General features: G+C 33.1%; 1 protein-coding gene and 1 long non-coding RNA gene across 4 annotated transcripts in view; one reads left to right on the forward strand and one right to left on the reverse strand.

Moving 5' to 3' along the window:
• LOC107999405 (GTP-binding protein REM 1) overlaps positions 1-19,519 on the forward strand; it is a 61,597-nt gene that overhangs the window by 34,444 nt on the left and 7,634 nt on the right. For all 3 annotated transcript variants that reach the window (XM_062077324.1, XM_028667406.2, XM_017059214.3), the window contains exon 4: positions 5,744-5,959. In XM_062077324.1, coding sequence (XP_061933308.1) covers positions 5,744-5,959 — 216 coding nt within the window. The remainder of the gene's footprint in view (positions 1-5,743; positions 5,960-19,519) is intronic.
• On the reverse strand, positions 12,205-17,766 carry LOC133666436 (uncharacterized). Its single transcript, XR_009830600.1, has 2 exons — positions 14,920-17,766; positions 12,205-12,583 (listed from the first exon to the last, which is right to left on the reverse strand). It is a non-coding gene; the product is annotated as an uncharacterized LOC133666436 (long non-coding RNA).

The following is a 19,519-nucleotide window of genomic DNA, read 5'->3' on the forward strand; positions in this document are numbered from 1 at the left end:
TTATCGCGGTTACGTTAAAATGCAACGCTCGCCCTCCTTCTCACGAATCTCGTTCGTTATTCCTGGTGTGGACAGTCCCCTCGATAAGGGGAATAACAAGTGGGAAATTATAGTTGAACGAGAGTCAGAGTTGAAGAGAATTTTATAGTTTCGTCAAATAGATATAATGGAATAATTTTTCTTTTCGTTATGGAGAGTTAGGATGAAAAAAAGCGCTATGTTTCTGGATGAATATCGTAGTTTCGTTGTTAATAAAATAATTTTTCGAGAGAGTGAAGAGTCAGGGAGAGAAAAATTATGTGGAACGATGTTAAATGTTTCTAGATGAATATCTTTCCTTCGATTTATCTGGTTCTTTTTTTTTTTTTTTAAATATCTTCCTTCGAATTATTTGGTTTTTCGAGAAATTCACTTTTTTCTTGTCAATGGAAGAATTAGGGAAAGAAAATTATGCGGAATGATCTTGCATTAAGCATGTTTCTAGATGAATGTCTTCAGAATCAGAGTTCAATTTCCTAGTTTCGTTGTTAATAAAATAATTTTTCTTTTTGTCGAGAGAGTGGAAGAGTTAGGGAGAGAAAAATTATCTTTCCTTCGATTTATTTGGTTTTTTGAGAAATTCTCTTTTTTCTTGTCAATAAAAGAGTCAGGGAGAAAAAAATTATTCGATGAATTCGCTTTTTGCGAATCTTTTCAACAAAATATTCGAATTGTCCAAAGCTTTCGAAAAATCGCAATAACGAAAAAGGATAGATATCCACGATAAATCGAGATAAACTTTTCCAATTGCTCTTCTTACTTTTTCCCCTTTACTTTTACTTAAAAATAGTAAGTTTAATTACAAATAACGAAACTTAACAACTATCGGATACGAAAAACAAAAAAGGAAAAAAAACTTTAAAACTTTTTACCCTGTTTTCCATCTGTTAAATAGTTAAACATCCACGCTTTACAACTTGCAAGCAAAAAAAGGAGCGCGAACGATTAAACTCCACGACTCCTAAACACAAATTACAATCCTCTCCCTCAACGGAGGAAAAAAAAAATCTCCTTATTACGAATTAACCAATCCAGTTGTTCGAAGAATGCGATGAATGTCTCTTAAGATTTCTCCTTATTTTGCTCCTGCTCCATTTCGATCGAGACAAATCCAAGAAAAAGGCGCATTCGATTCGTAAACGCATCAGCTTCTCCACCGATTTCGTTATTTCCACTTCGAGCCCGCCATTTTTAACCAGATTGCGCGTCGATGTCGACGACTTCACGAGGGATCCGTTAATTCCATTCCAATCGCCGCGATTCAACAAAGGATGATCCGATTTTCGAAAACATCGTTCGAACGAGAATCGTCCATTCGAGCAATTTCTTCGAGACCTCGATGTGCACGAGACGGTTGCCTCGAAATGGTTCGGGTTTTAAGTGGGGAGAACGCGAGATGAGCTCGTTAACCAGCTCGGTAGCTTCGTTTAATTTAAGAGAGTTGGAGATGGAATATTTGGAAACTTGAAAAGGTCAAACTTGCCGTCCATCTCTGATCCTTTCGACTGACAGCGAATCATCATGTTAACAATTAACGAGTTAATAATTTGGAATGAAAGAGAGGTGGGAATAGTGGAGGGTGAGAGGAAAAATTAATATTTATGAAAGGAATGGAATAATTATATCCAGATCCATTTCTTACCTTGAACTTTTATCACTATGATTCTTAATCATGCTTGGTTTTAATTTTCTCCACTTTCTTTGAATATCAAAGATATCTAACGTTAAATAACGTGTAATATCTTTTCGTTCTGAAAAATCAGAATATCCAAAATTGAATGAAAGTAAAACTGATCTTACGATTGTTAAGCTAAAATTTGACATAAAAATAGAGGCCAAATATTAAAGACACAGAATCGAACGATCGTGATGAAGATTAAAAATTCGAAATGATAAAATCCATAAGAGAATAATTTTGACACTTGGATATTTATATATTTCGATGCAAATTTATTTTCATCGTAAAGCAGACGTTAATGGGACCCAGTGCTTAAAAATTTGTAATTTAAATAACGTGCACAACTTCTCAACTACAATTGATCGTATCGCGTATCCCGAGAGAGTTCAGCTGTGCAACAGGCTGAAACGGTCGCGTAACTGTTTTCCCTTAAGAAACGTATGCAAAATTCAAGAAATTGCATAAAGTGCTCATCCACCTTGCTCTGCCCTCATTTACATCCTCAAATAGACGGAGAAAAATGCATCGGAAACAAGGATTTACGCGTTATATTTATATTCGAAACGAGTGGGGAAAAGATTTTTCGAAGCTTTGTAATTTTTCAATTTCTTTTTTTTTTTTCTTTAAACCTCAATCTTTATTTAAATTTCGAAACTTTCCAAGCGCACGAATCTGGAAATGTTTACACTCTGTTCAAATATTAATTCAATAAACGATACAGAGAATTTTTTCGAAATTTACGAACGATCGAAATGTAATGATATTAAGATTTATTTATTTCTTTTTTTTCCCGTTTCGTTCGTTCATGATTTAAACTGATTTAACCCACTTTCGTATTTGCATGCAGGATGTCAGTTTCAGATGTTCCATGCACTTGCTGTGTTTCCAATAAGCCATTATCGAGAGCGAACCCGTCGATACATGATGTGAATTCAGACTAACTAGGCTATAACTATCAGACTGCGATTTTAATATAAAATGCACGTATATTAATAAGAATCAAATACCGTGTGTCGTTATACGAAAAATTGTATTTCGTATTCGATCGAATGGGGGGATTGAAAATTAATACGCGGAGAAGTGGAATTGTTCAATGATTTTGATGTTTTAAATTTTTTTTTTTTGTTTAATACGTTAAAAAAATCTGTAACAGGTTTTATAACCGTAACGTTGCAATTTTTGAATGCGGTTATTGTTTGATTATCAGAAGCCACGAGCAGATTTCCCGGTGTTTGCACTGGAATCCAATTTTGATATTCAATTGACATATCATGTGCATATATTCCCACACGTGCATTACATCGAGTTAAGTAAATTTGACTCGTGGGCTTTCGTGGGTATTATTTTACCATTAATTTTCCATTCGATTATTCAATATATTTTTAGCCTATCAATTTATATTTTATCATTTGTTTTCAAATAGAAACTTAGCAAAATAATCGGAGAATTTTTGAAGAATGAGAAAAATTTCAATGAAAAAAAAGTTCAATATTTTTTTAGTTATACAGAAATATAAATATAAGCTTAATCCGTTTTCTTGACTATTTACGGATAAATTCGAATCTATCTCGTTAAACTCGTTAATAAACTCATTAATAAATAAATAATTAATTTAAAGAAGAATTTTTTCAATATTCGCCGACGAACGATTCGAGAATTCACGTAATATCGAAATATTTAATAACTTTTGTCGTCCTCGTCGTCGTTAATTTCCTTGCCAATCTCAGACGCCCGTGAAACGATTCGTCTCATTATTAGCGAATTGCGCGACCACGCATATCGATCGACCGTATCTGCCCTGAAATTCCGTAACTGCGCATTTCGCAGGACCACATGTGGATATCGACTTTTACTTCGTAACGTTTCTCCGCCAACGACAACCTCTATTCGATTATCAACCACCTTCCATATTTTCATTTTTTCACGTAGCAGATTTCCTCTTTTACTGATCTATCTCTATTCTAACATCGCATTTTAACTTTGGATTACAGATAAATATCGTTAATTAAAAATTGGTGACAGTTTTTATTTAGTTTTTTTTTATTATATGTCTTTTTTGTAATGCGAGGAAGTATATGTGTTGAGAGATAAAAAAAAAATTCAAATTTTAGTCTCTTTTTTATTATAGAGAAAAATATCTTTATTTTTCAAATTTTCAAATTCTCTTCCAGTTCCATAAATGTAACAAATTTTTCTTTTCATTTCGTTTCTTCGAACAAATTCGCGAAACGCCCACGAGAAGGCGTTAGCACGAATCTTGCATTTCAAAGACACACGTGCAAATTGAATTATATATCAGTCGCGAGTTCATCCTTTCGTGGACAGTTTCGACAATTTACCTCGCAATTAAATCGACCTTACATCTTAATTCGACGAGTAAAGATTGCAGAGTTAGTGTTCCATTTAATTTCGGTGGCGCGATTCGTCATATAAGTCTACAATTCAGTTTACGGACTACCGGATGGCTTGCATAACGGATTCCATTTATTTAGAGCGTGTTTTTAGGTTAGGTTTGAAACGAGGCAGAGAGTGATATTGTCGAGTCTTCATATTTTTCCTTTGGTAAGCATATCCTTTCTTGTGGAACCGTATTTCTATTCCATGTGTTATACTAATGTTTTCACGAAGATTTATTGAAAGTACAGTAACTTGTATTTGAAACGAAATGACAAATAAAGTATAGGTTTCTCATTCGACCGATTCGTCGATGTAAATAACAGTGGAAATTAAGCTTTCATTGTACATTTACTTCGAATCATCAAAATATTTGCATAAAGAGATTTCTACGAAAAAGTAATTTTAATCTCGATAGCTATTTTTATTTTTCATTTACACAAATAATTTTAACCAAATAGGATATAACGATAGAATAAATAAACAGTTACTATAATTTTGGAACGAGTAAAATCGAAATTCAGAACGATCTTTTCTCTTCCCAAAAGATTTATACTTATTTCCTTGAATTCTTTTCGCAGCATCGAATACGAGCACAGGTGGCCGTGACCCAATAACTCGTCTCGTTAATCATGTATTTTTATCATTTCATTTATTTACAAATAAACGGAAAAGAAAGAATTCCGTTTCGTTAGATAAACCAATAATTTCATGAATATTTAATGATATTTCAGCCTCGTAATGTAAACGAGAAGCCTCGTATTTATTTATTTGTACCGCTCTTCTCTCCCTCTTTACTTTTATTTTTCATTTTCAACTATAAAATAATATATATACAAACTCGAGTGATTTCTACGAAATCGATATTTATATCCTATCGAATAATTTCCGCGCGATTCGACTTGTTCGTGACATTCTTATGTTTAAATTATCGTTTCGACTTTGAATAGGAATAGGAAGAATTTAAAACAGAATTTCGATTAAACACTTTTTTTAAATCGAATTGTTAACTTTTGAATAGAAAAATTATCGTAACGACAACATTGTACAAATTGATATTATTACGAGGGAATATTAAAAAGTATCTTCAAACGTAAAATTTAATAAATAATACGATAAGTAGCAATTATTTAATTTGAATGTTCGTTCGTGTATTATTTACCGATTCGAGGTTATTCATTTATTTCCGTTAATGAATACCTATTTTAAAAGACGAAAGTCCATTAATTCCCATTTTTCTTACTTTTATTTCGAAAATAAATGAAAAGGAAGTTGAATATCTGCAGATATTCTCGTCTCATTTCGAAAATACTAATTCCTCGAATTACCTCTCTCTCCTTTCTCTCTCTCTCTCTCTCTTTCTCTCTCCGATGTAATTTAATCTTTGCTTTCCAAATCACGAAGGATATCGTTCAAGCGCTTATTCGCTTGGACGAGAAACGTGATAAAATTCGAATCTAAGACTTCTTAACTTCCTTTACCTTTCCTCCAATAATTTAATTCCTCTCGAATCTCAAATCCCCCCAATTGTTTCATTTTCGTTGAAAGATAATTTCCAAAAATTATCGATTCTTTTTTTTTTTTAAATTCTCCAAATATAATTCTAAATATATTCTCCGTTTCGCGTTACAGGTATCATCAACAGGGGCGATTCGTTCAGAAGAAGAAGATCAAGATCGAACTCGCTCGCACCCACGGATCCTGAAGGCGAGGAAAAGAATTCGGTTCCTGCGAAGGAGATCACCTCGTACACGGTCGCGATACTCGGGGCGAGGGGTGTCGGAAAAACCGCCCTGATCAGCCAATTCATGACCAGCGAATGCATAAACGCGTACGACAGGCAAAGAGGTAAGCGAGGCTAATATTTTTTCTCCCTCTCGAAAATTCTTATCCGTGATAATACAATAACAACTTCGACTCGAAAGAGAAACGAGTAGATCGAATAAAATATTCGATAAGATCGAATTTCCAAAATTAAATTCGTTCTCGTTCAATTCTTGTGTCACGTAAGAATGAGTTTGATGGATAACGAAAAGAGTTATCATCCATTAACACGTTTTCGTGTCAACGATGATGTTGGAAGATGCGAGTTTATTAGACAGGTGTTATTTGTCTCGGTCAATTACACCGGGGATGGATTTGCGACTTTTTATCGCAGAACGTCAGATTCTGTGTTTTGTGGATGATTAATCGTGTGTTGTCGTGTCGTGTGTTTAAATTGACTCGATATTAGGCGGAAAGGAATAATTATTCATCATAGATATGGATATATTTTAAATAAAAAAGATACTTATCTTACGTACGCAATATCGTGAAAGATTAAAAACTTTCTAATAGAAACATTATATCTAATCTACTTATTTTAGAGAGAGAGAGAAACAAATGCAGTTCTATTAGCTTTTCAATTTCAATGTCAGACATAAGCTAATGAATACGAAAGCGAAATCTTGACAAGACATTTATATTCGTCTCATGTGGATTTCCTCGCTTGTTTTTCCAAAGCTCGTGTGTGGTCAGCCGAGGAACGAGCGCGAGACAAACGTGATTCATCGCGACTTTATTTCGCGCGAGAGAGCCGTGTCAATGGTCCAAAGTCGATGTACACGCTGTCTTCTATTCCGTCTCGGTGCGAAACATCGCGTATCACACGGAAATATCCGCGTGTCGCAACCAAATTTCTCTGCATTGAGTCGAAAATAGAAATTAGGAATTTGATGGAGCCAATACCTATGCAACTTTTGTGGCTAAGCATGCGAAGCGACGAATTCGATATTTGCCTCGCAACGAAGATGTTATATGGAGAAGAATTATGTTTGAAGGGAAGAGTGTGAAATTGAAACTCATATTCGTAACGAATATTGAAATATTCAAAGTAGACAAACTAAATATACATGTCTTTGTTTTTTTTAATTTTTGAGCGTTGAAAATCTGTACGAAGTTATCAAAGATTGTGTTATGAGTTTATACTAGAAAAATTTATAATTGAAAAGATAAATTTGGAAAATTTTTAATCTTCCCTAATTTTTTTCCTTTAAGTATATTTACAATTGTTCGAACACGTGTCTTTCAAAAGCCGTTTTCATTCTATCGTAATATGTAAATTTAAATTTAATGGGCTGTTACTAAATTTAGTAGAATCGAGGATTTATATTTCTCTAGGGTTTTCCATACCCAATCCTGGCTTATTTCTACGTGGGTTTAAGCTTTTCAATTTGTAGGATTTTATACATATATTACATTTATATATACGATTCCCAATTGGCTCGAGCTTTCTCTCTTCTATATTTAAATAATAAAATATTTATAACATTCGTTCAATTTATGAAGAATAATTTAAAATAAATCGTCGGAACGCACGTGAAGAGGGGCAGAAATTACTTTCGTTACTAGATAGAAACTTTCGTCAAATTAACTTTTCCTTCAATCTCGAGAATCTCTCCATACCTCATCTTTCCAATTCCACTAAACGCATTTCGTTATTCGCATTTATTTATTTCATCCTCCTTAATAATTCCACTCCGCGAATTCCGTTCCGACCAATAATTTCTTTATCTCGTCGGCGACCGACAACAAATATTGCGATCTTCTCGAATCCACCCAACGAGATCCGATACCAAAGATAAATAAACGATTAAGTCAACGGATCACGTAAGACACCTACATAAGCCACGTGAAATTGTAAAACTCCTACACACACAACACACACACATACATATACGGCGACGTTCCATCTGTACGCAATCTCCTCTTTCACTTCCTCTCCATACCCACCAATCGCCTCCACTCGTCCCCCTCTCTGTTCCACGAAGAGAACAATGTTCCCCTCCTTCTCTAATGAAAATCGTACACACGTACAATGGGACAAACGCTGGGGGAAAATCTAGTGAAACTCGGTGAAACGGCGGCGATAATAGAGGCACAATGGGAAGTCGGTACGGGATCCGTTCCCGATTCGAGTCTCCCGGAATAACTCGGTTGACGAAAATAAACGAAATGGTTTACAGTCTCTGTCTCTCTCTTTCTCTTTCTCTCGACGCAACTCGCTCTTCGTATCCGATTAACAGCCCTTGGCCAAGAAATACCCGAGGGGCCTGCTACGTGACTGGAAACGCGTACGCGTTTTCCATTCGTGCGAATCTAGGGGAAATTTGTCGTTACGTTGCCGCCGTGTGTAACGTTCCGTTCTCTCGAGCACCGCGTAGGTAAGCTTTCGATAATTTGTGTAACGTTCGACGAGCGTTCGTTGATTCGATGCGTTGATACGTCTAAATTATTATTAACGTATTTTGGTTTCGAATTTTGATCGAGGGAGAAACGATGTCTCGATCTTTCTAAGGATTGGAATTTTTTTTTTATTCGTGATAAAGATAAATTAAAAATGAAATTTTGAGGAAAATCCAAGGGTTATATATAACGTCAGCAGATCGTAATAGTATTCTTTCTTTTCGAAAAGTGCGAATCTGTACTTCCTGTAAAAGAGTTTGGAATTTTTTATTCGAGGTAAATATAAATCAGAAATGGAATATAAGAAGAGTAAAGATGAATCTTTATTCATAAAACGATTCATAAATTTTCGAAAATGCACGAGTAAAAGAAAAATTAGGGACATTTGAAAAGAGTCACGTTGATAAATTTGTTTTATCGACATTTTCGCCAATTTATTACAACGATCGATCATCTATTTTTTTATTATTATATTTCCAACAAAACACATTATTCTTATAGATGCTTGGATGGAAATATATTTTCTGTAAATTTCTCTTTCCCAAAATATGTCTATAATCGGATATTTTCAAACGTTTCATTATTCCAAATAATAAAGTTTAAAAATGGAAATTAAATTTATATATCTGGGTGTTTGCGTTTGAATATTAATTTATTATTATTGGTGAATAATAATGATATCAAGAATTTATATTGCATATTTTATACGTTGAATATATATTATATTATTGTAACAAATTTATCATCAAAACGTGTGAGAAAATATTTGACTTGCATAGATGATAATTATTCAAAACAAGAATTACGTTTCAGAATAATGTTATTATTGGAATATTTTAAAGATAATTATCATTTTCAAAATCAATATAAGAGTTACAATGATTTTTTCTTCGTTTTTTTTTTTTTTTAAATTGACACATGGATTGATACTTCTATTCAATTGCGAATAATAAAGCAATAATAAGCAATAATAAAGGTACGAGTATTAGAGCTACATGAAATTTTAATAAGAAGATTAGATCGAAATTAATTTATCCAGACTCGTAAAAGCATATGCTTGTACGAAACGGTGTACATACTGAAGTATAGTTAGCAAAAGCCTCGAGAGAATTAATCTCTGATCGAATGTCTCTAACTACGAAAAAAAAACTGGGAAATTCCAGAACAACTGAGCGTAAAAAAAAATATATATATATATATATTTATATAGCATATAATGTTTTCAATATCAATTTATTCAAAACGAAATCCTTTATAGAAACTTGTCACTTCAAATTTTCCATTTATTCTTTTCATATTTTTTTATATGGAATTTTATATGGAAAATTTTCAGTTTTTATCACTCATTCGCGATTCATTTTTGTTTTTCTATATTTATCTCTCGATCGAGAGGTTTTTTCTTTTTGAAATTTTTAATACTCGATGTAAAAAAATATAAATTTTAACTGGCACAAGTTTTTTTCCTTCTCTTTATTAAAATTATCAACACGGATACGCTTCGCCTATTATTAATTTTTCCCAATGCCACGCAAATATAATAAATCTCTTAAGTCTCTCGAGCAGCGGGTGCATTTACGATCCGTCACAAATCGTAACAAGCAAACCATCTGTCATTCAAACGTTACGAATGACCCAATTAACAATATGCCCTGTCCTTGCTTTACTTGTTATCTTCTGCCTGTATTAATCTTCATCAATCTGACTTAATCATTTCGAATTCTCGAAACTCGAACGATTCTTTTTTCCGAAATAAAAATTTTCTTTCAAAATAAAAATTTTCTTCCAAATTATCTTTCCGAATCGCGTTTCGATACTCTACTCTCTTTGATAAATTTTTTCTCTTTGATAAATTAACAGAAATTTAAATATTTATTATTTTACACAAGTAAAAACAACACAATATTAGGAATTTGATTATGAAGAAATTAAATTGTTATTATTTCTTAAAAATAGAATAAAAATGAGGCATATCGATTAAATATAACGTTGTAATAATTGATAAATTTAATAAGTTTATTTAATAAAATAAGAAAATGGAATTAATATTCTCTAATAAAAACGATTAATATTACAAAAATATATATATTGAATTTATTTAGGATTTACAACATAAATCGAACGAATATAATTAATACGAATAACGAATCAATTCCAAATTGATATTTTTCGTCGTCACTATCATCGAGTTTTTCATTTCGTCGCCAATTATCATCGAGAAATCAAAGTTTTCTCCTTCGAAAGCTTGGTATGTAACGACAAGTGAAACGTTGTCTCTCGAGACAATTCGAGTAATAGGGGAGTCTAGAAGGATATTTGGGTCGAGGACCAACCTCTATCCAAACCAGATCACGTGAAACATCCTGACGATCGAGCTTACTTTCCACCCGGTGTAACAACCTCGCAATATATATATATATATATACTATAGTACGGTGATAGTATAGTATATACCATACTATACTATACCCAACCAACTATTTTACCCACGCCACGACGGGTTATCACGAAATTGCTTGCGAGTTTCTCGTCCCTTCTCTCGTCATTGTCCTTCCCTTCTCCTTGCCGGACGCGTATTTATAGTCGGTTTCTTCGAGCTTTTAGATAAAGGAGAGGATTTAGGCGAAAAAAGGAAAAGACGTGACGTTAAGCGTTCTTTGGTTTGCTGGAATTTTTTTCGCTTTTGTCTCGAGAGAGAATTTTACGCGTGGAGAGAGTACGAAAGAAATCAAGTGGAAAGAAGAATAGAATTTATGAAATATAAAGGAAAGCATTATTGAATTATTCTTGGAGTAATGTGAGATGTTTTTTAATAATTTTAATTAATAATAATAATAAGAATAATAAAAGAAGTATTTATTTTTTCCAAGCTTGTAGAAATTGTTACTGCTTTCGAAACTTTTATTGCTGCTGTTAAACTTATCAGAAACTCCCTTTTTTTTTTCTTCTTCTGTATATATACGTTTTGTAATTCAAAAAATCGGATTTTCGTGTCTCCAGAGATCTTCTGGATTCCACATTTTTTTTCTCTCTTGTTTAACTTTCCTCGAATTATTAATTCCTTAATAATTTCTTTCCCGAATTCAAGACGATTCGTATCTGTTCTAATAGAGCTTGATTTATTAAATCAAGTTACGCGCGAATCCATGAATTTTGAATAGACGAATCAAATCCAATCGACTTGTGCAAACTTTCACTCGACTTGGAAGCAATGAATTTCCACCGGCAAATATCATTTCCATAACGATTATTTCTTCCATTGCTACGTTCAACCAAATTTCAAATTTCCTCCATATATGTGTATCCATAAAATTATGATAGTTGAAGTAAATTAAAGTAATTTACTGTTAATATTAGTGGTATAAAAGAACGTATATATTTATACTGAATCTATGGAGCTCTCGAGAGGATATATATCTTGGAATTTTCTTTTCCAAAGAACCAAGATATTGGTTTAAATTCTTATACGATTTTGAACACATCATATCTAATATATACATATATATTATTGTTTAATTTTGGCTCGATTAATAATATAATTAATCGTTATCGTAATATATTATTAAATTAGAAAGGTAAATTACATTTACCCGTTTATTTGTGATTCATGCATTATGTATATAATGCCCTATTACCATGATTAATATCATTATACCGTTATCGTTAATTTATTCAAACATTGCTCGCGTTATGTTATCCTAGAAATCTTTCTTTTTCTTATTTCTAATAAATGCAAAAATATCTTGATCCATCGCTTAGATCTGATAATATTCATCAATTCATAGATATTATTCGACACGCAGTTATTCGGGAAAGAGTAATTAGTTAAAAATTTCGAGTAAAGTTTAATTAAAAAACATACTCGAACAACATTTATTATATTTAATTATATTTATTACAATTCATATCCAATCTTCATACGATTATTTGCAATTATGTGTTTAGAATTATCGAAACAAACTTTATTAAATTTTGCCCACCACTATTATATTCGATTTAACTCGAATTACAAATTAAAAGAAAGTTGCGCGACAACCCATTTGGAAAGGATGTAAAAAAGGACGTTTCTCTGCCAAATAATAAAAACCAATGCGGAGAAGAATAAATCTTGCTCGTCCCAGATTCGAAAAGTACGAACACGATTTTGGCCCCTTTCGCGAATCCTTGGCGTCCGCCTGTCGCTCTGCATCCTGCGCCCTAATATCACCGGAAATCCGTATATCGAGGAAGAACACTAACTCGAGAAACTGTCTGAAAATAAGTGAAATTAAACAATTTTTTCGAGCGGAAAATAAATTTAAAATATCGAAATAATATTAATCGCGTTTAAAGAACAATTTTCTCTTGATTAATCAAAATATATATTATCCTTTATTTTCTACATCCGTTATTTCTATCGATTCTCCCTAAAAAAAATTACGTTGCAGAGTTTGATTTTTCTCGATAAAAATGTTTTCTTAAATTAATTTCTCCATTTCGCCCTTTCAACGTTTCATTCGACCGTCGAGATTATTACGCACCGAGTCATGCACTCGGTTCAAAGCGACGCGCATCGGGCGGGCAAACATTGGAGAGGATAATTAGCGGTGAGCGTCGGGCGGCGATCGATCGCCCCTAAACAAAATTATAAATGGACACTGTCTCCGATGGCACGGCATCATATCTTCTGGTCTCGCTTTAATCCTGACCTAACAAATCGTTTCGCGTCGGATTACGACCAAGTGCACGATAAACAGGTAACAGCACGACGACCCCGAATCCCGATCTACGACAAAAGCGCGTCTGTTTAAGAAATATATACGGAGAAATTGATTTATACATAGACACGTAGATCTTTGGAATAAATGAGCGAGAGATCGATGTGTGAATAAAATATGTGTACGTAGGTGTGTTATAATTAAAAATTGGTAAAAGTGCGGTGAGAAATCTATTTCTACGGATAACAAATCCAATTAAAAAATTAGTTAAACGTGCGGGGAGAAATTGATTTATAGAGAGATTAATGATAAATTTGTGCGAGGATGGAGAGTAAATATGGAGAAATTGATTTATTTATTTAGATGTGGGTACAAGTGTGTTAAATAAAAATGAGTAGAAATTGATGGATTTATTTATTTACGGATGTGTATCAAATAAAAAGAGATGGACGATTGTTAAAAAGTGAAATTTTGATGGATATGATCGGAGAATCTTTTTGAGGTTAACGAATCTCTCTAAAAATGACGATATTTGAGTGCTAAGTATACTAGCATTCATGGAAATTCGTTGGAAGGAATTTTGTTAAAGTTAGTTTCTGGATTCTCTGTTGTTTGATGTTTCGCGTTTTGAGTTTCCCTTTGATACTCGTTTAGACGTATCTAAGCGAGTCGTTGAGAAAGGAGTAATTTTCTAACGAGTATAATTTAAATAATTTCTGCAAATTCCTTCCGAGATAATATTATTAACGAAATTCTATGTAAATTGTATACGCATGAATTTTATAACTTACAACTTTGCGTAATTAATTAACAACAAATTGTGAGCCCGTTTTTTTATCAATTTTCTCGGGAAATTTTTACCGCAAATTTATTTTGTTCAAACAGCATGACGGATAATAACGGAGAATATCAAAGCAGATGAACCAACAACAAGTATATTTAATTCAATATCAGGCTTTAATGGGTTGTGCATTGGATATTATAAGTATAATATAAATGATATAGAATTAATACTATTACTTAAAATTGGATATCAATAGATTGTCGAAGCATTTTACGAGCTACTGTACTTATAAAAAGAATTAAATTACTCGGTACACAGAACAAAATGATTGTAACGAATAAAAATTTCTTACTCGTTTTTTCACGTGAAATTTTAATTCTAATGAAATATCCACGAAAATGACCATATACGCATGTAATAATTTCAATAATACCTTAATGTAATTATCATTATTAACTCACGTGCCTGATTCAGCATAATCGGATTAAAAATTAATTAATACGCGATATATTGCTCACCATGTTATCAATCGTATAATAAATCGAGTTTTCAAAGTTTTTCCTCTGAAAATTTTCGATTAATTAATCAATTTTTCCCACTTTTCAGATACGCGAGCCATTATTTCGAATATTAAAAAAAAAATAAATAAATAAATAATATACTATATAATCAATATCCTTTAATTTTTCTAAAATAATTGTGAGATTAGATCAATTGTGGACAAATCATCGGATTCTCGATATCGCTTTCCAAATAAAAAAATAAAAATTGGATCATAATTTGTCTCGACTCTCATCCTTTTCATCCAAACGTCTTCGCTTTAATTTTCAGCCACTCGTGCGTACATATATATATATACACACACACACACACACACGCATATATATACGCAGCTGCAGAATAAACAGCGTGAAATCATGCACGAATCTTTGGCGAGGTTCTCGACGGAATCGTTAATACGACGCTTTAAATACAACGGCTTTTAATAAGAGCACGGTGTCATTAACCTTCGCGATCCACTTAGCCACCAAACGTTCCTATTCTTCACCCACGATTCACCCTGTTTTTTTTTGCTCGAATTTTTCCAACTCTCATTGTTTACGTACCTCGAGGCTTTTATCCTATCTCGTCGTCAAGTTTCGTGAAATATTTTCAATTCTTCTTCCTGCTGAATTTAATTTATTAACAACGATGCGAGCAAATGTTAGATTATTATTTACTTAATATCGATATAAACATTAGCTTATTTTTCATTGTATAATTGTATTCGTTTATGTTATACAGTTATACAGATTAAAATTGAAGTACATATCGTAGAAATAAGATTTGTAAGATACATTTCAGTGGGACAAACATTTTTTTTATTCTTATTCATAAAAATAAAATACGCGAATCCCTACGAATATCTACGAATTATTATTATACCCAGTGGTAACCAATCAATTTCTCGTTCCAGTATTCCGCACGATCTTTCAACACGACAATAATAAACAAATTATTTTCTCCACTGATCAAAGAGAAGAGAGCCAGACACGATATTGCGAAAGTTTCTCTGAAAATGACGCTGTTTACGCGGCCCATAAATTAACGCAACAAACGTTGGCTGCTGATTCATCATGGCCGAATCCGCGACACTTTGTCCCCGATACACCGTGCTTATTGCGTAACACACCAAGATCCGATTTGTGGCCACACGTTAATGCTGAATCGAAGCTAGGAATTCGATTTTCGATGAAAATCGAGAAAGAATCGAGAATATCGGGATATGTGTTCGAGAAATCGAATGGTCGAAGTTAATGTCGTCGTACGAAGGAAGGTTATGTCCAGTGGTGGGCATGAAAATTTAATAATAGCGAAGTTACATGATTAATATCAACTATAATACGAATAAATGTTATTTGAGTATTTTAATAAGTGACTTCATTCGAGATTCTTATCTTTTAAAGTTAAACTTTTTCAACCAGTTTCAACGTCCAACTCTGATCGTGAGTGATGCGAAATAGATTAGAATAGGTTAGGTTTGGAATATTTGATTTTAATTCGAGAAATAGTACGCTCGATGAGGTAGAGTTTATGTTTGACTTTAATTTGAAAGATCACGGGCAATGATTGGGAAAGTTTAATAATTGAAGTCACGAATAATAATTATTTCGATAATTTATCGTTCGAAATATAATAATGATCGCAAATAAAAATAATCGGATCGAATAAATGTTATTTGAGTATTTTAATAACTGACTTTATTCGAGATTCTTACTTTTTAAAGTTAAACTTTTCAACGAGTTTTAACGTCCAACTCTGATCGTGAGTGATACGAAATAGATCAAGTTAGGTTAGGTTTGCAACATTTGATTTTAATTCGAGGAAAGTAGTGTACGCTCGGTAAGGTAGAGTTTACGTTCGACTCTAATTCGAAAGATCAGTGAATATTTAATAGTTGAAGTTACTTCGATAAAGTTAATTTCGATAATTTATTGTTCGAGAAAAATAATAATCGCAAATAACTAGTAGTGGCAAAGTCGGTCGAGGTTACATATTAAATATCATTTTTAAATATCTTTAATAAAATAATTACTTGAAGTAACTTTATTCGAGATTTTTAACTTTATTGCGGTTACAACTTTCCAACATCGGGTTAATGGCCAACTCTGCCGATTACATCGGGATATATCGGAAAATTGCGATATACGTAAGGGCGTATTCCTCCCCGGATGAGCGTGGGCTGTTGTGAACTTAGAACTTAGGAAGGTTACGAAGATCGTGACGTCAGTGGGATGGAGCAATCCGGATTCTATATTTACGCGGGCTGGAAATGAAAGCGTGGAAACGCATAGTTGAAATTTGTGCGTGTAATTTAATTCTTTAACGATTCGATAAATCTTTTGGAAAAATGTGTCTTAACGAAAGAAGCGTCAAAGTAAATACTCAAGTATATTTACTTGAGCTTTGGGGATTACGTTTTTTTTATCGTGGTAACCTTATATTTCTCAAACTATTGAAAATCCATCATCGAAGATAATTTTGAAAGTTTTTACGATCTTAAATCCGCTTCGTAACCAGCTGGAGGGGTTATGCCTTTCTGGCATGCTTCTTCTTTCGGTGTCGGGAGAAAAACTTCGAATATCGTCTTTTTATGCGAAAAATTGCGGCAATATCGTTACAGTAACCTTACATTGTTATTCTCTTTTTTCGTTGATTTTAAGGAACAGAGAATTTCGACTTTTCTCTGTGAATAAATATGACCGTGACGAATCGAATTAAAGAGGTTGCATAGAGCTCTTCCTGATGGGTCTGACGTCATATCCAAATTTAGTCCAGCTGGAAAACTCTCGAATACCAATTTTCGAGTGGAAAATTGCGACAATTCGGTGGTCTTGGATTGCAATCGATCGTTATTTCCTGTTTTTTTTTGTTGTTGATTTCGAGAGAAAAGAAGTAAGAATTTCGACTTTCTCACGAATTCATACGTGTCATATTCCAATTTAAAATCCTCTGAATACCGATTTTCGTAATAACACAGCTGGTTTCTTTTTCTTGAGAGAAAGAACTGAAAGTTTTGATTTCGTTCGACAATAACAATTTATCTAATCTATACAATTTTTGTTATATAATATAAAAATAATCATTTTGAGTTCATTTCAAGTTGATCTTTCTCTTGGTAAACGAGATAAAAAATGCAATTCTGATTCTTTTGATGAAAAAGTTAGACGATATGTAAATTAATATTATCTTGTTCACGATGCTTGGATCATTTTCAAAGCGTTTTTATCCTTTTGTTCACAATGTTCCAGTATGGTTAATTCATAATCAGTGAAATCGCAATTTGTTTTAACGCAAGTTGGCGCAATTATCAACATGCATTTCCAGCCGCATAATTGCATTCTTTGACGATGAAATTTCTGGAATGACTCTTCTGTCTTCGTGAATATGCAAATTTGACTGCGTACTACCCTTCTCCCAAGATACTCGAGGAAAAAACGCTGGCCACGTTGTATTCCATTTGCAATATTCTTGAATCGGAATCGCAGTGTTTTAATTACTAGATCGAAAAAATTCTGTCTTATTCAAGCATCTCTTTTAATTGATAAGAAATGATAAGAAAAGATTCGTGGAAAGAAAGAAAAGAATCCAGAGAGAAAAGGAAAATAAAATGTACAGATGAAATGTATTGTATATTTATGTGTTCGTGTTCTGTTGTAAATTTTTTTTTAAAATTTGTCACGATTGAGAAGATATTTCTTCGATCGAGTGTGTGACAGGGGATATAATATAAGAGTTAGAGAAAGTTTTAACTCGAGAAAGAAGAAACTTTACTTGGCTATTGCTATTCGTCTTCGAAAGTTTGCAGAAGTTTCACTTCTTATTGCATTCTTCATTTCTTCAAAAAAAAAAAAAAATGAGATACGACGAATAAATATCCTCTTCGTCTATTGAATATCCCTTCGTTATCAATTTTACACGAGATATGTTTCACAATTTAACGATTATAACGTTATTATATGGCGTCTAGTTGGCTTTTTATTTTCGATTTTAATTAAACGGGGTATAATAAACTTTAAAAAGGGAACGATAATTAAAAAAAGAGAGAGAGAGAGTTAATTATAAATTCTGTTGTCTTCTGAAAGTTGAATACGTTATTTAATCATTTCTCGCTGCAAGTATGAATTGAATCTATTCTGGAAAACGGATAATTCGATGGTTAATTCGAATGCAAGAATAATAGAGAGGAAATTATTCCAGGTTTTTATGAAATTTATCAGAATGTATTGGTCGTTTCAAATACTCGTCGTTAATTTCATTCGAAGAAGATGTATTTATTCCAGACAAATCAGAAATATATATTCGTTTGATCTTTAATCCTCTTTCATCGAATTATCGATCCGAATTATCCAATAATTTTTTCGTCCCTCAAGCAAAACTCTCGTATCAAACAAACGAGAAATAAAGTATCCAACGAGAGAAAAAAAAATCGGGGCAGATGTCGAGTTTCGCGCGATAATTTTGCGGTGAAATCCGGATCGAGGCCAAGAAGGCCACGATTCGTTGTCGAGGAAGATTCATTTGTGTTGCAGGAATATAAAAGAGGGAGAACTGCGATCTCCTTACTTCCTCGAAAATTCTAATTTCTTCTCTGTCTTCCTTCACAATTATTCGCAGTTTATTTACATAAATTTCTTGACAATTCCACAATATGACTTGTGCCACGATTCCAAATTTCTAAATTTTTAACACACATGTTTAATTTTTAATATGATATATTTAACATATCAGAAATTGATAATTCAACTTTAAAATACTACAATTCCAAATTTTTAACGTAGAATATGTCACGAATTAATAGTTTAATACCAATAAAACGTTACTTCAAAGATCGCTCAACGAACTTGTCTGTTGAAAATTAACCTGCTCCTTTCACGGTTGAAAGTTGGTCACCCTGATGGAGGATCTTGGAGGGAGGGTGTGTGTGTGTGGAAATGGACGAGAAACGGGTGCGTCGGTTTCCAGGAAGGTGTGTAAAAAAGAAAAGTGCAGGAACAGGCGGGGCAGAAATAGCGGTGGTTAATTTTGCACCGGTCCAAGTTATAAACGTACATCATACAGCCTCCGCGTCTGTTCAACGTCTGTCCTCCTTCTTTCTTTCTTTCTTTCTTTCTTTCTTTCTTTCTTTCACTCCGCTCATTCGCCATTATCCCCCTCCCCCTTCTC

This window comes from Apis cerana, linkage group LG7, assembly GCF_029169275.1.
Source record: "Apis cerana isolate GH-2021 linkage group LG7, AcerK_1.0, whole genome shotgun sequence".
NCBI classification, from domain to species: domain Eukaryota; kingdom Metazoa; phylum Arthropoda; class Insecta; order Hymenoptera; family Apidae; genus Apis; species Apis cerana.